Source organism: Salvia hispanica, chromosome 5 (genome assembly GCF_029641045.1).
Source record: "Salvia hispanica isolate PSC_SH4W2 chromosome 5, Shi_PSC_v1, whole genome shotgun sequence".
In the NCBI taxonomy this organism is placed as follows: domain Eukaryota; kingdom Viridiplantae; phylum Streptophyta; class Magnoliopsida; order Lamiales; family Lamiaceae; genus Salvia; species Salvia hispanica.
In genome coordinates this window covers 4,697,171-4,711,171 of record NC_142696.1, presented here as the reverse complement: position 1 = coordinate 4,711,171, position 14,001 = coordinate 4,697,171, and the positions used below count along the sequence as shown (strand labels likewise).

Here is a 14,001-nt window from a genome sequence, read left to right as displayed (position 1 = left end):
GGGTCATCACTCATCATAACGAAGATTGTAAAGGACAAGAATGAGAAGATTAATCAATGTGGTCTAAAGTTGATGGGAAAGCACTAGTTTAGGACGAAATTCAATTGCTTAAGCGTAAAACCCTCCTAAAATAAATGCTGATTAAGCACTTTAGTGGCAGCTCATTCATTTAAATTTTGATTATAAATCCCCTGTATTGAGGTGGCTTAAAAGTATTTAAGATTTTAACACAATATCATAATGATCTTTGCTTGGAAGTATGTATAAAATTTAAGAGGAATATAATCAAACAGGTGGAGGACACTTGCCATACGGCAATTGTTAATGGAAAAACAGTATGTTTTGATGAGGCGACAAAGGGAAGATAACATCTCTACCTACACCAGTGTAGTATGATAATCCAATCTTCATAATTCATAAATAGAGAAGTAGACAAAGATAGTGGAGTAGATTAAATTCAATGTTCAAACCAAATATACTGATTATGAAGAAAGAATTGTATTTTACCTAATCTTTATCATTTAATTAGGTCTTAATGGAATTTGCACTAACTGGCTTCCGGTCAGACCGATAATTAGCTGTTTGCATAACTTTTGGAATTAGTTGGTAAGTTTATTGGTAAACGGTGTTTAAAATTTAAACCCATTAAGTAATATACTCCCTCTGTTCCACGTAGGCATTTCATTTTGAGCACTCATTTTGAAAAAATAATAATACGTATGTTCAGTGGCGGAGCCAGACTTTTAATGATGGGGGATCCAAACAATTATTCCCTCCATCCGGAAAAAATAGGCTCATTTGTAAATTACACGAGTTTTAAAGAGAACATGGTAAAATAAGAGAGAAAATGTATAAAAATATGGATAAAGTAAGACAGATGAGGTAAAAACATGTAAAGTATGAGATGAAAATTTTCCATTTTTATAAATGGAACTATTTTTTATGAACATCCCAAAATGGCAAAATAAAACTTTTTTCATTAACGGAGAGAGTTTTAAAATTTATTGAGTATGTTCAGTGTTCGGAAACAACTCGAACCTAAGCTATAGAAAAAGTCGTACATGAGAAATAGATGATGAGAAAAATATGAATATTTTTTGAAGAGCATAGCATTGATATTAATTTTACTAGGATTAGATTATATATTTATATAGATTTATTTTCTATTCTTAAATTTTCTTTATGAATACATATTTAAATCGTTTATGAAAAATTACTAGAGAATTTAAAGCATTAGTGAATTTAAAGCATTAGTGAATTTAAAGCATTAGTGAAAAATTACTAGAGAGAAAATCATTAAAAATGCTAATGCGAGAAAATCAATATTACTCTAAAATGAATGAGAGAAAAATCACTAACAATTACTCTATTTTACTAAACATAAATTTAAAATCAATTTAAAAAAAATTAAAAATAAACATACCTTGAAAATCAATTTTACTAATATTATTATATTGTTTATATTGCTGTAGAGTTAAATAATTATCTATAAAAATCTGAAAAATTATAATATGAATTTAAAGCATTAGTGAATAAATGCACCCCTGCATTACCAAGTTTCAATCCTGGTACCTCGTGAATAAATGGCTCAGTCTCACACCAACTAAACTATCTAGCGATATTGTAAATCACGCATATATACGCATATAGGAAGTGTTCAAACGGTGGGGGTCAATGGGCCCCTGGCTCCGCCCACTTCGTATGTTGTCTTAATACTTAATAGTGTGGACCAAACAAATAAATCATTTCAAAGAATTAGCTTAATAAGAGAGATATTGTTTCATATGTAAATCACATATGTGTTGATCACATAAATTAAATGGATTATAATTTATGTGTGGAGTTTTTATGCATTAGTGACATCGTCATATTTTATTAGGTGGATTGCATGTGAGAAGTTTTAAAGTATTTTAAAAGAAGCAGTAGTACATAGTATATTCATTCATTTTTTATTTGTCAATTTGAGGTTTATTTTTTTTGGTAATTAATGATTCGGTTTCGGTCAAGGCAAAATCTTATCAATAAATTGTTTAATTCTGTCAAATTATGATCAATTCCTTAATTTTAAGAAAGGGTTAATTTATTATATTATAATTTTGATATTTTTTACAAATTTTCCTATGATACAAATTTATGTCATGCTACATGTCTAAATTTATTAACATAGTACGTAGATGAATAAAAATTAAAAACGTGGCTGACTAAATGTGTTAAACGTCGTCGGGTACGTAGCTGAATATATTGTCCATATAGGAGTATTTTTTGTTTGTTGCAATTTTCTTCAAATATGAAATTATGGAACACTCTTGAGAAAAATATCAAAATTATAGTATAATCAAATATTTTTGAAAATTCTGGAATTAATCATTTGATCAAATTGTATGATTTTTCTGGCAATTTGATGAATTTTAATCGATTAACCATATTTTTGGTTCGGTTAAAATAGTAACAATCAAATAAACAACCCAATCAAATTACAGACATCGCTCAAATTAATTAAGAAAATAGTTGGGGTTATTCCTAGACAAAAAAATTAGCATTAGTCCGTAAGAATAAAATATCTTAACATACAACTAAGGGTGCATCTGTTATTTGCAATCCTTTTAAATTGTTACAAATATATCTTGACATTATTATTTATTTATCGATTAGTACAATTTATAAAACGAATATACATGACCACGATTTACACGGATTTTATATACTATTATGTGTGTGCACTGTGTTTTGTGTGAATTTATGTGTGTTGTGTGTTTATGTGCGTAAAGTATATTGTATATTCAATCATTCAATGAGTGTTATGTGTGAATTTATGTGTGTTGTGTGTTTATGTGTGTAATGTATATTGTATATTCAATCATTCAATGAGTGTTAGGACTGAGCAGCGTATATAATGGTGGTGTTTGGTTTTAAAAATAAAATAGTTACCAAAATATTAAAAAAAAAAAAAAATCTTCTTTCTTTATCCACACTATTATCATCTTCGATATATTCTTGTGACAGCTTGTGGCGGCCTTTGCATCAATTTATTTTTGTCAGGGTATTAACATTACTACTCCATTACTACTATTTTTAATTTTTTTATAATGTCTACTATACATACAAACATTATTGAGATTAACACTCTTTACCGAAATAACGAAAAAAATCCATGGATAGTAAAGCAATGTCACTCGCAAGTCGCAACTAACCTTTATTTATCTTTATTTCTGTAAAGCAAGAATAAAGATTTGTTCTCAATTATAAGAAAATGTAAGCAAAAGTTTCAGTTGATTCTTGAAATTAAGCATAAGCGAAGCTTAAAGAAGGCAACTACATTATTTACAACTTAACTAAAGTAGAGCGAATCAGCTTCATCAACAGTCTGGAAAAAAATATTCTCTATAAATTACTTCAACTATATATTATGCGTTTCACACCCAAAATCCATATCAACTGCCTTTTTAGTGGAATCGATGGGGCATAATCTGTATTGTTTTATAATACTTGCAGAATCACCTAATCGGTTGGAAATTATTCTTCTTTCTATGCAAATTCATTGGTCAAATACTAAAATATAATTTATATTGTCATCCATTTTTTAATTCTATCCTCAGTACTTGTGTGAAAATGGATATTCATTTAATGATTTGTACGCTCAAATTTTTAATTTTGTTTTTGATTTTAAATTCAGCCTCACAAAAATGTCATTTCGAACTTAAATGGTAGGAGTATTAACAAAAGTTCATATTCACACATCAAGCTATGTTACTTAAAAATGGATATGAAATTGTGATTAATTAAGGTAACATACATACTTATTAACTTGTTAAATCCTTTATACAACACTCTTTTTGGCCTCGAGCCTTCTATACTCAAATCATTCTTGGACAAAAACCATCTAAAACCATATAAGAAGAAGCAATGATCAAACAAAATTATGTATGTGTGTGTCTAACAATGTTGGGCTCCTAAGAAGTGGATGCTCCAGCGTTCCGTAAGTCAGTTTGCGTAAGTGTCCCCGAGTGATCAACATCAAGAACTTTAAACCATTCCATCACCACCGCAACGTCTTCCTCCCGGATCTTCCCCATTTCCTTGAGTTTATAGACCACAAATTCCGCCGCGCTGATAACAAACAAGACAAGCTAGACATGAGGAAACACAAAATGATGATATTTCAAAAGATGAATTAATGTGATCCAACAAACTTGCCTCACAGCTTTGTCATGATCCAAATCTGCTGCCTCGAGATCAGAAGCCGTTATCTTCCTATTCATCACCCATTTCACCAGCAACTTCCTACGACGTTCAGTATACAATTCAGCCAAAGAATAAAAGAACTGAGCCAAGCAAATGGTGCTCATCAGTATCCAAAAGGAAGCAAATACACGGCCCTCAGGCGTGGAGAAGCTCTTGTCTCCATATCCGAGAGTGGTGATGGTGGAGCAGACACAATAGACCGCGTCAAAGAAATACAACCCCTCTTTCTGATACAAGAACAGCGTTCCAGCGGCCATGAACATCACGAGTGAAAAGAGGAGTGTTAGGAACTTGTACTTGACCTTGTTGGTCTCAACTTCCTTGAGCATCTCAATGGTATCACATTTGTCGCGCAAGTGCATCACCCTGACTAAGAAAATCTCCTGATTCTCAACTATGTCATCGACCGCCTTGCTGAGGAGGAGTCCAACGAGTGCCATCCCCACAAACACGAAGATGCAAGCGAGCATCTTTGACATGGTGCTGTCAGGAACAAGGTCTCCGTATCCGACAGTTGTCATGGTGACAATGCACAGATAGATGGAATCAATAACTCCATTAGTCTTGTTTCCCTTGATCTGATACCTGACTAGGAAGAAGCAGAGGGCTCCTGCGGTGATGTATGACAACAAGATCATTAGGACTAGCTTTACGTCCACCTTGTTCTCAGCGATTGCGTTCGGATGCTGAAGTGAAGCAGAGTGGCTTTGCTCTGCAGGGCAGGCTTGGTCGGGAACGGTCTTGCTGGAGCGGTATCTTCTCTTCATTAAGGGATTGCTTCGACTAGACGGGTGTGAAGATTCTGCAGCTTGTTCTAGTAATGGATTTTCAGCTTCATTCTTTGCCATTGCAGACTTCTAAGGATAGAACTAATTAAAAAATTACCAGCTTTCACATTTCCATTAAGAGCAAGGGATACAGTAACAAGATTCTGGTTGCTTCAATGAGAATCAAATGCCTCAACAAAAGTTAACAGAATAAGTCATTCTAACACGATGCGATTTGATTAAGGTTTCTTCTGTCTGCCATAAGAAATGGTGAAAGGAACTTGTGTTTTTTTCCCCTAAACAATACAAAGTATTAGCAGAAAAATATAACAGAAGAAGAAAAGTAGGAGCAAGTATAGGTTGATTATATATTACTATTCATTAACATTGCAAAAATATGAACATGATAATGAGAATCTAACTTTTATGCTTTTCCTGATTCGATTTCAACAAGTTTTAATTTCAGTGTAAATGTGATCAATCGTGGGTAAAGTGAGTGATTTCAATTCCAATTTGAAAAGAGCAACATGATTTTCATGCAATCACAATGATTTTGGAACAGTTCAATACATAAACATGAAAATCACATTAACAGTAAATGAATTAAAGAAAAGAGAGACAAAGTTGTGAAATTGCATGGGGATCGAATGTGAAATTACCTGATGGATCCACAGATTGATTCGAACATTAAAACCGCACTGTTTGGGAAGAAGCAAACCCGAAATATATGATGGCGAAGGGCTATAAATAGGAAGTTAGTGTGTAATGAAGAGAGTACAGATCAAATAAGGGAAAATTAAGGATAAAAATAACTGTTGAAACTAGAAATTATAGTGAATATTTGGAGATGGGAGTAGGGATAGAGTAATGCATGATGTTTCAACAGAGTTTGAATCTCAAATTGGTATCGTGTACGTTAAGTTCGTTATTTTATTGCATGTTACTAGTACTTATTTTCGATTTCGAGGGTCAAGGGACACGTGCATTTCAATTTTCAAGGCTCCAATGGTTTATTAATTCGCATGCACTCTTATTATATACACTGCAAATTTATAAAACAACAAAAATTATTTTAAAAGTGCTACTAAATCGATATAATTAGTACTATCCGGGAAGTTCTTGATAGAAAATAAAATACGGAAATAAGAGGGACTAAAATATTTAAATTTTAAAGGGTCATACTGGGGTAAGATCATCTCCAATGGTCGGCTAGCGACCGGCTAGCCGATTCGTCGCGCTGGCCGATCAACCATTGGAGTCGGCGAGCGGACCGGCGTGGGCTGGCCGATGAGCTGGCCGATCGGCTAGCCGCCATTGTGGCGGCCCGATCGGCCAGCGCCGATTTTTGTTTTTTTTTAAAAAAAACCTATATAAACGCGATTTTCGTTTCATTTTCATTTGCACCACTTGTTTTAACGAGTTTTCTCTCTCTCTAACTTTCTACACAAGAGCATCATCGAGCGATAGATCACAACAACGAGTCCAGTCCAGCGACGAGTGGATCTCAGACTCCCACGGTACCTGTGGGATCTGGATGGGGGCAGATGGGCCCGGGGTTTAACATCCCTTGGAATCAGATGATGGGGATGATGGCCGGTGCGCCGGGGGAGGGGGGGCGCAGGGGGGGAACCAGGGGGGTATGCCGGGCGGGGGGCAGGGGAGCGGCGGGCAGTCAGCGCCCGGGTGGGGGGGTATGCCCCAGATGCAGCAGCAGATGATGCTGCAGCAGATGATGGGGATGATGTGGCAGGGGGGGATGCAGCACGGTATGCATCCCGGGATGCAGGGGGGGATGCAGGGGTCACCGGGAGGGGACACAGTGTATCGTCCCTCGCTTGATTTTTTGACGGCTTCGTCTCACACGTCGACCCCAGTGGAGACGCAGTTCACTGGCGATGACCTTCTGTCATTGCATGATATGGGGATCAATCTCGGGGATGCGGACACTCCCGTTCCAGCGAGGCGGGCCGCGGCGAAGAAGAAGAAGAAGACGAGGGGGAAGGCCAAGGCGGTCGGCGAGTCGCAGCCCGTTGTTGACGACACCCCTGGCCGGAGGAAGTGGACGGGGGATGAGTACGCCGGGGTGGCCAGGGGGTGGTTGGAGGTGTGCGACGATCCGCTGGTTGCGAACAACCAGCGGGTCGTTAACATGTGGACGAAGATCAGAGCTGCCTATAGGAGGCACTGCCCGCACGGGAAGGACTTCAGCGGGGAGGAGGTCCGGAAGGGGTGAGAGCGCATCAGGGCCGCGGTGGGCCGTTTTGCGAATTTGTACGCCAACGCCCTCCGTCAGCTCAGTAGTGGGCAGAATGAGGACGACGCCCGGAGGATAGCCGAGAGTCAGTTCCCCTTGGCGGGGACGTACAAGGAGTTCACCTTCTGGGAGTGTTTTTTGTTGCTGAAGGACTCCGAGAAGTTCCGGGCGGGGTGCGACGCTGGGTGGCCGAAAAAGCAGAGGCTGAACTATAGCGGCGACTACAGCGGCAGCAGCGGCGGATCCCACGACCTCCCCCCGGATGCTGAGGAGTTTCCATCCCCTCCTTCATTTGCTGGTCGCCCCCGCCCGGTTGGACAGAAGCGGGCGCAACGGGCTGCGAGGGGCGGATCCCCCCTATCGCCCCGCGAGGTCCAGTCCTCCGCCCTCCCACCCGCCCCACTCGAGTACACTCTCCATTCGCGTAACCATACGCGGGATCAGATGTACAAGGTCTTCCAAGATTGGAGGACCGCCACTGACCCCACGAAGAAGATGTTTCTTCACGAGATGCTCGAGAGCATGCGGGTTGAATTGGAAATCGCGAGGGCGCGGCTAGCGGGTTCCGACGTGGGCTCAGATACCACGGGTGGCGGCGGCAGCGGCGACGGCGATGAGGAGTAGAGAGTGGCGGGGCTCGTGTGTTGAAGCCCTTTTTTTTTAAAAAAAATCATGTACTTTTTTTTTAAAATCTTTGTACTTTTTTTTAATGGAATGGATTAATTTTCCCGTATATGTGTCGTAAATTTAATTCCGTATTTTAATCGTAATTTTAATTCCGTAAATGTAGTATATTTTGAATTATTTTTATTGCAGCTGGCCTATGGCTGGCCTAAATCTGATGTGGCAGGTGAATTTTTTAGTATTGCTGACATAACAGGGGAGAGAATGGCTAGCCTATTGCTGGCCTATGCACCGTTGGAGATGCTCTAATAGATTGAATGGTGGCTCTTCCTACATTTCCACGTATTTGTTGCAGTAATAATATCACTCTTTGATACTAAGATAAAAGTAAATTAAATTAAAAAGAAAATCAATAATATTTCCTTATTAGGCCTTAGTTGATAAGTTGCGGCGAGAATCGGACAAGTCCAGCCCAAATTAAGCCCAAAATGAGTTTATCATCGAATTTTTCCGGTGGCACAATCTCTGATTTTTCAGTTACTCCTCTGACTCCTGAGAAATAGGAATAAACGATCCGAAGCTTCATTGTTTATGCTTTAAGGTATGTCAATTTCCTTATTTTTCTCTTTTGGATTTTCAAAATAATCTGATTGAAGCACCTATCGAGATATTGAGGTTTGCATAGTGATATTTTCTGGGTGTTTGACGAATTCTTCCATTGCCATTCTAGTTTCTTTCTCGATAATCTATCTCTGGCCAGGAAAGATTGAGTTTTTGAGTGTTTTTTCTTTCGTTTCATTGACTTCTAGAACTGTTTATGGTTTCAGGTTTGTGTTGCTGCAACAATCAATTTTCGTTGGGGGCTTACAGAATTAGTTGAATTAGCTAGTCTTATTCATATGAGAATTCGTCTATTTTGATTGATCATCGATGGTGTCTGTACAGTCTAAGAGTGTTTGGATGAAAAGGCAGCAATGCCCATGTGGTGACTGGAAATGCTTTGTAACATATGAGGGAAACACCGACGAAGGTAGTGTCGGGTCTCAATTAATCAAAAATGATTTGGGACCAACCGAAACTATGGTGTCTCCATACGTTGGGATGGTGTTTAAGAGTGATGACGAAGCGTTCGAGTATTACGGGAGTTTTGCTAGGAATAATGGATTTTCGATCAGGAAAGAGAGGTCTAGGTTGAGTCCTCAATTGGGTGTTTACAAGAGGGATTTTGTTTGCTACAGGTCAGGCTTTGCCCCTCCTAGGAAGAAACAAGCTGGAGAGCTTCAGAGGGAAAGGAAATCTGTTAGGTGTGGTTGTGATGCAAAGATGTACTTGTCTAAAGAGGTTGTAGATGGGGATTCTCAGTGGTTCGTTGTACAATTCAGTAATGTGCACAATCACGAGCTTTTAGAGGATGATCAAGTTCGTTTGCTCCCAGCCTATCGCAAAATTCATGAGGCAGACCAAGAACGGATTCTTCTTCTTTCAAAAGCTGGTTTTCCGATCAACCGAATTGTCAAGGTGCTAGAGCTGGAAAAGGGGATTCAGGGCGGACAGCTCTCATTTTTGGAAAGAGATGTCAGGAATTTCATCCAAAACCGCAAGAAAGTTGTACTAGAGAATGATGCTTTATTAACTGAGAAAAGAGAAAATGACACCATGGATGTTCTTGCAGCCTGCCGGGCAAATAAAGAGGCAGATCCATTTTTTGTCTATGATGTTGCTCTTGACGAAAATGATAAAGTCGAGAATGTTGCTTGGTCTTTTAGCGATTCTATTCATGCCTATGACATGTTTGGTGATGTTGTTTACTTTGACTCGACATATAGTTCAATGGTGTATGGTATGATTTTTGGAGCATGGTTTGGCATTGACAACCATGGAAAAGTTCTCTTCTTTGGTTGTGCATTGATGCAGGACGAGACCCCCCAGTCACTTGCTTGGTCTTTACAGGTTTCCCCTGAATATATTGTCTTTTCATTCATGTTATACATGCAAATGATTATTTTACTGATCTTGTTAAATGCCGACTCAGGCTTTCCTCAGGTTCATGAAAGGAAGATATCCGCAAACAATTATAACCGATATTGATCCTGGTCTCAGAGAAGCCATCAGAAGTGAAATGCCAAATACTAAGCATGTCATCTCCTTTCATAATATCCTGCCCAGGATATCCTGCTGGTTCTCTCCTCCACTTGGCCCAAGGTTCTCTCGCTTTAAGTACGAGTTTGAAGAGTTGTGCCATCTAGAAACTACTGATGAATTTGAATTTCGGTGGAATCAGATGGTTTCAAACTTTGAACTCAATTCAGATAAGCACATAGTTTTACTTTTCTCTCTTCGCATGTGTTGGTCTTTACCTTACATTAGGGGTTGCTTTCTTGCTAGAATGGATTCTCCATCATACTGGAAATCCTTAGATGTGATTTTGAAAGAAGTGATTAATACACAGACCTGTTTGCGTGGCCTGTTGGAACAGGTATGTTATCAGTCTAGAAAAATAACAATTCAGCATTCATTTTGGGCAGTTTTGAGGATATTTCTGCTGTGTCTTTTGTGGTATGTATTAACTAGATTCTGGTTTGTGACTTTGTAGACAGGATTATTTTCATCAAATTATAGAATGAAGTCGCACGACCAGACACAGTATATGCATCTCAAAACATGCTTACCCATAGAAGAAAATGCACGTAGTGTTCTTACTCCTTTTGCATTTGACCGTTTACAACAAGAAATGGTGTTAACCATGCAGTATGCTGCATCTGAAATGGCTAATGGTTCATATCTTGTACACCATTTCAAGAAGGTCGACGCTGAGCGTCTTGTGATATGGTTACCAGAAGATGAACAAATTCACTGCTCCTGCAAGCAATTTGAGTCCACTGGAATTTTGTGCAGGCATGCACTTCGTGTGCTGTTATTTAAGAACTATTTTCAGCTTCCAAGCAAATATCTTTTGAATCGATGGCGCCGAGAAAGCTCATTATTCTGTTACAATGGAGAAAGTAACATAAAAATGAAGGATGAGTGGTATAAGGAATTCCATTCTCTCACTGGGAATTTGTTCTCTGAAGCAATGCTGACAAAGGAGAGATTTGATGTTGTTCATAGAGAACTTACTAAAGAGATTGCAAGGCTTACGAATCAAGTGAGAGATATGCCTGCTGGGGATGAAGGAATTACAGATGTCACTCTGTCACCGACCAATGCATTGTAATTGTCACTGTGCATCATAATCGAGTGTTGAAAGTAGTGACAGTGAGTATTCTGTGAAATTGTCTTCCACCTTGATGACTGTGATTCTCTGAGAACTGCAAGCACTTACGAAAATATTATCAGAGAGAAATATAATTGGGAGGGATACTCAGAAAGTTTCCCTGATCTGTGATTGTCACTGTGCATCATAATCGAGTGTTGAAAAGAGTGACAACAAAAATAATGCCTATCCAGATCCGTCATCTTTGTAGATAATGTGAGGTTAGTTTACTAAGACAAGGAGAACTAAATCTAATGCTTTGCTCTTTTGTTCATGTTTCTTTCCTGATACAACTGCTTTGTTCTTTTACCTGCTGTTTATTATCACCTTGAGATCTTGTCTATTTTTTTACACAAAGAACCATGCTACCACAGCATACCATTTGCTTGCTTCATATTTTATTGTTAGTCCGATGCTTAGTTTTTCTTTCCCCTTCAGGTTCTAGTTTCGCCTTATAAAATAGTGTCGAGAATCTGTTTTTTCTCGTTCCTGTGTGTTGGACTTTTCCCTGCACTTTTTAATAGAGGTTAGTGTAGATGGTAGTTTTCCTGGGTACACTTCTTTGATGTATCTGAAAAGATGGAGCTTCTTATGATTGCTTTGACAGTTTGACTGCATTGTGGTCTTCTTAATCTAATTTTCGTTATCCTCTGCATTTTAAAATAACTATTTATTTGTTGATTATATTTTGTTAACATGTGTTACAGCAAGGATGATTTGGGATAATAAGGAGGTATTTCATATGCACGAGATAACACTGGAATTGAATGATGATAGGAAATGAATGAAGTATAATCTTTTGAAAGTCGATGAAGAATTGGTTCACTAAATTACATATTATAACAGAAGTTTTTTAAATGAAATAGTTGAAATATTTTATAGTTTCTATTTATTTTGATGTATTTTTATGTGACATATTATTATGATTTTAGTACTAGTAATTTTTTACTTTTTTGGTTTTATAGTAAAATGATACTATTCTAAAAGTTGATATGATGAGGATAATAATGTCAGATTAGACATAGGTTTTATATCGTGTTTGTTGAGAATAACACATAGGGAGGGAATGTCTAGTTCAGTCCTTTTGAGACCAGATTCCTTTTGGAATGAGTTTTTATGGAATGAGTTTGTATGACTGTGGATACCAACCATACAAAGGAAAAAGCAAAAAACAGCACCAGAACTTGAGCCAACTTAACTGGGTGAAATTGTTTTTCCCCCTTTCTTTCTTTCCATCTTATTTTATTATTTTAGTTAGTTATACCATTGATACCATCTCAAATTTAGTGTGAAAGAAAGGGTTTCTCTTAACTAGCCTATTTGTTAGTGCCTAGATACTTTGAGATCTTTCATGATTTTGTCTTGTTTATTAATATGGAGCCATTCATTCATTCTGAAGGTAATTGTTAAATAGCATTGGCAGGGATAGCATAGAAAAGTAAATTTTGGTGGTTACACTAGAGGTTTTTTGGAAGGACTTGATTGTACATATTTACTACATACTCTATATTGGCTGTACAATCGATATAAACTAAACAATTTCTGGTGTTACCTTGATTCTTGTGGATGCTATTGTCATCTCAGTTGTTATTATTGGTCATTCTTTTGCTTGTGGTAGAGTGTTGCCTAGATGCATAGACTAAATTGGCTTTTGGGTGGCAGCAAAGGTTTGTGGACTATGAATCTATGATGCTTAAGCACTAATTGAGAGTGGTTTCCTGTTAAGCACTCATTTATTGAAGAGTTTAATGAGACGTGGACATTGGTTGCTTTTCATCTACAAGTTGACTTGCACTAGTTTATAATGAGTAAGAGGTTCAAATTATATGATCCAGATCCATAGGTAAGCTTGCTCTCACCATTTTGGGCATTTGATGGTGGCTAGATTTTGCTTATTGCTGAACTATCAAAAATCATAGGTTTTGCATTGTTTTGATTTGGTTGAAGTCATTGATTCAAGTCCATCATGCATGTTTGATGTTGTTTTCATCTCCAGGTGCAGATGCACGGTTGTGGTGCTGCACACCGTACGAACTAATGGGAGACGAACAATAACTGAATGAGAGGCCACCCATATAATTTAGGAGTAAGATTGTTATGAGAAGTACGGTGCAGTATTCCGAGGACAGGAGAAGAAACTACTGGCAGGTCGCGGCCATGGAAATCCTCTCTGGAGGTGTGTGATCGCTTGTTTTTTCTTCTAAGATAACGATAGCCCTGATTTCAACACATGTTTGGGTATGAAGGATTCATTCTAGCCCTGATTTACAACACATTATTTTTTTCTTTTATACAGTCTTTAAAATTTATCCAAATTTTAATGTTAAATAAAAGCCTTAACCAATGAGCTACATCACACAAGAACATATTTTTAAATTATATTTAGAACTTACAACAGCTATTAATAATTTTTTTCTTGGTGTAAGGTAGAACGCACGAGTTGTCATTACTTGGAGATAGGGATGTCAATCGGGCCAGCCCACCGGGTTTCGGGCCAACCCTATTCGGGTTGCGGGTCAATCGGGTGCGGGCTAATCGGGCTGTGATTTTTTCGGGTTACAAAAGTTCAACCCTAATCCTAAAAGCTCGGGTTTCGGGCTAGCCCAGCGGGCTAATCGGGTTGCTACCGATAAAATTAACATGCGTTCAATCCTATAAATAATAGTGAAAATTAGTTATATTTATAGAATGTAAAATATTTAATTATGATAAATTTGATATATATGCTTAAACTCAAACATAAACATGATCAAATACTAATATTTGAGATTTATGTACAATAAAACATAAACATCAAGAAATTTTAAAGCATGTTTTAGAAATTTAAATATATTTTTTTAGTGAATTTGAAGTTTCTAATT

At 37.7% G+C, this 14,001-nt stretch overlaps 2 protein-coding genes across 8 annotated transcripts; one reads left to right on the top strand and one right to left on the bottom strand.

Moving 5' to 3' along the window:
- Positions 1 to 3,747: 3,747 nt before the first annotated feature.
- On the bottom strand, positions 3,748 to 5,872 carry LOC125190778 (two-pore potassium channel 1-like). Its single transcript, XM_048088174.2, has 3 exons — positions 5,669 to 5,872; positions 4,195 to 5,305; positions 3,748 to 4,107 (listed from the first exon to the last, which is right to left on the bottom strand). Exons 2-3 carry the CDS (start codon positions 5,088 to 5,090, stop codon positions 3,951 to 3,953), a joined length of 1,053 nt encoding a protein of 350 aa, XP_047944131.1. The 5' UTR covers positions 5,091 to 5,305; positions 5,669 to 5,872; the 3' UTR covers positions 3,748 to 3,950.
- A 2,480-nt stretch (positions 5,873 to 8,352) lies between these two features.
- FRS10 (FAR1-related sequence 10) lies at positions 8,353 to 13,884 on the top strand. Of its 7 annotated transcripts, XM_089059390.1 has the most exons (7): positions 8,353 to 8,488; positions 8,715 to 9,837; positions 9,920 to 10,363; positions 10,481 to 11,361; positions 12,803 to 12,983; positions 13,137 to 13,316; positions 13,571 to 13,884. In XM_089059390.1, the coding sequence occupies exons 2-4, from the start codon at positions 8,818 to 8,820 to the stop codon at positions 11,099 to 11,101; spliced, it is 2,085 nt and encodes a 694-aa protein (XP_088915516.1). In that variant the 5' UTR covers positions 8,353 to 8,488; positions 8,715 to 8,817; the 3' UTR covers positions 11,102 to 11,361; positions 12,803 to 12,983; positions 13,137 to 13,316; positions 13,571 to 13,884. The 7 variants fall into 7 exon arrangements, with proteins under 7 accessions (XP_088915516.1, XP_088915517.1, XP_088915511.1 ...); XM_089059391.1 differs by lacking the exon at positions 12,803 to 12,983 and having other exon boundaries at positions 10,481 to 11,356; XM_089059385.1 differs by lacking the exon at positions 12,803 to 12,983.
- The last annotated feature ends 117 nt before the right edge of the window (positions 13,885 to 14,001 follow it).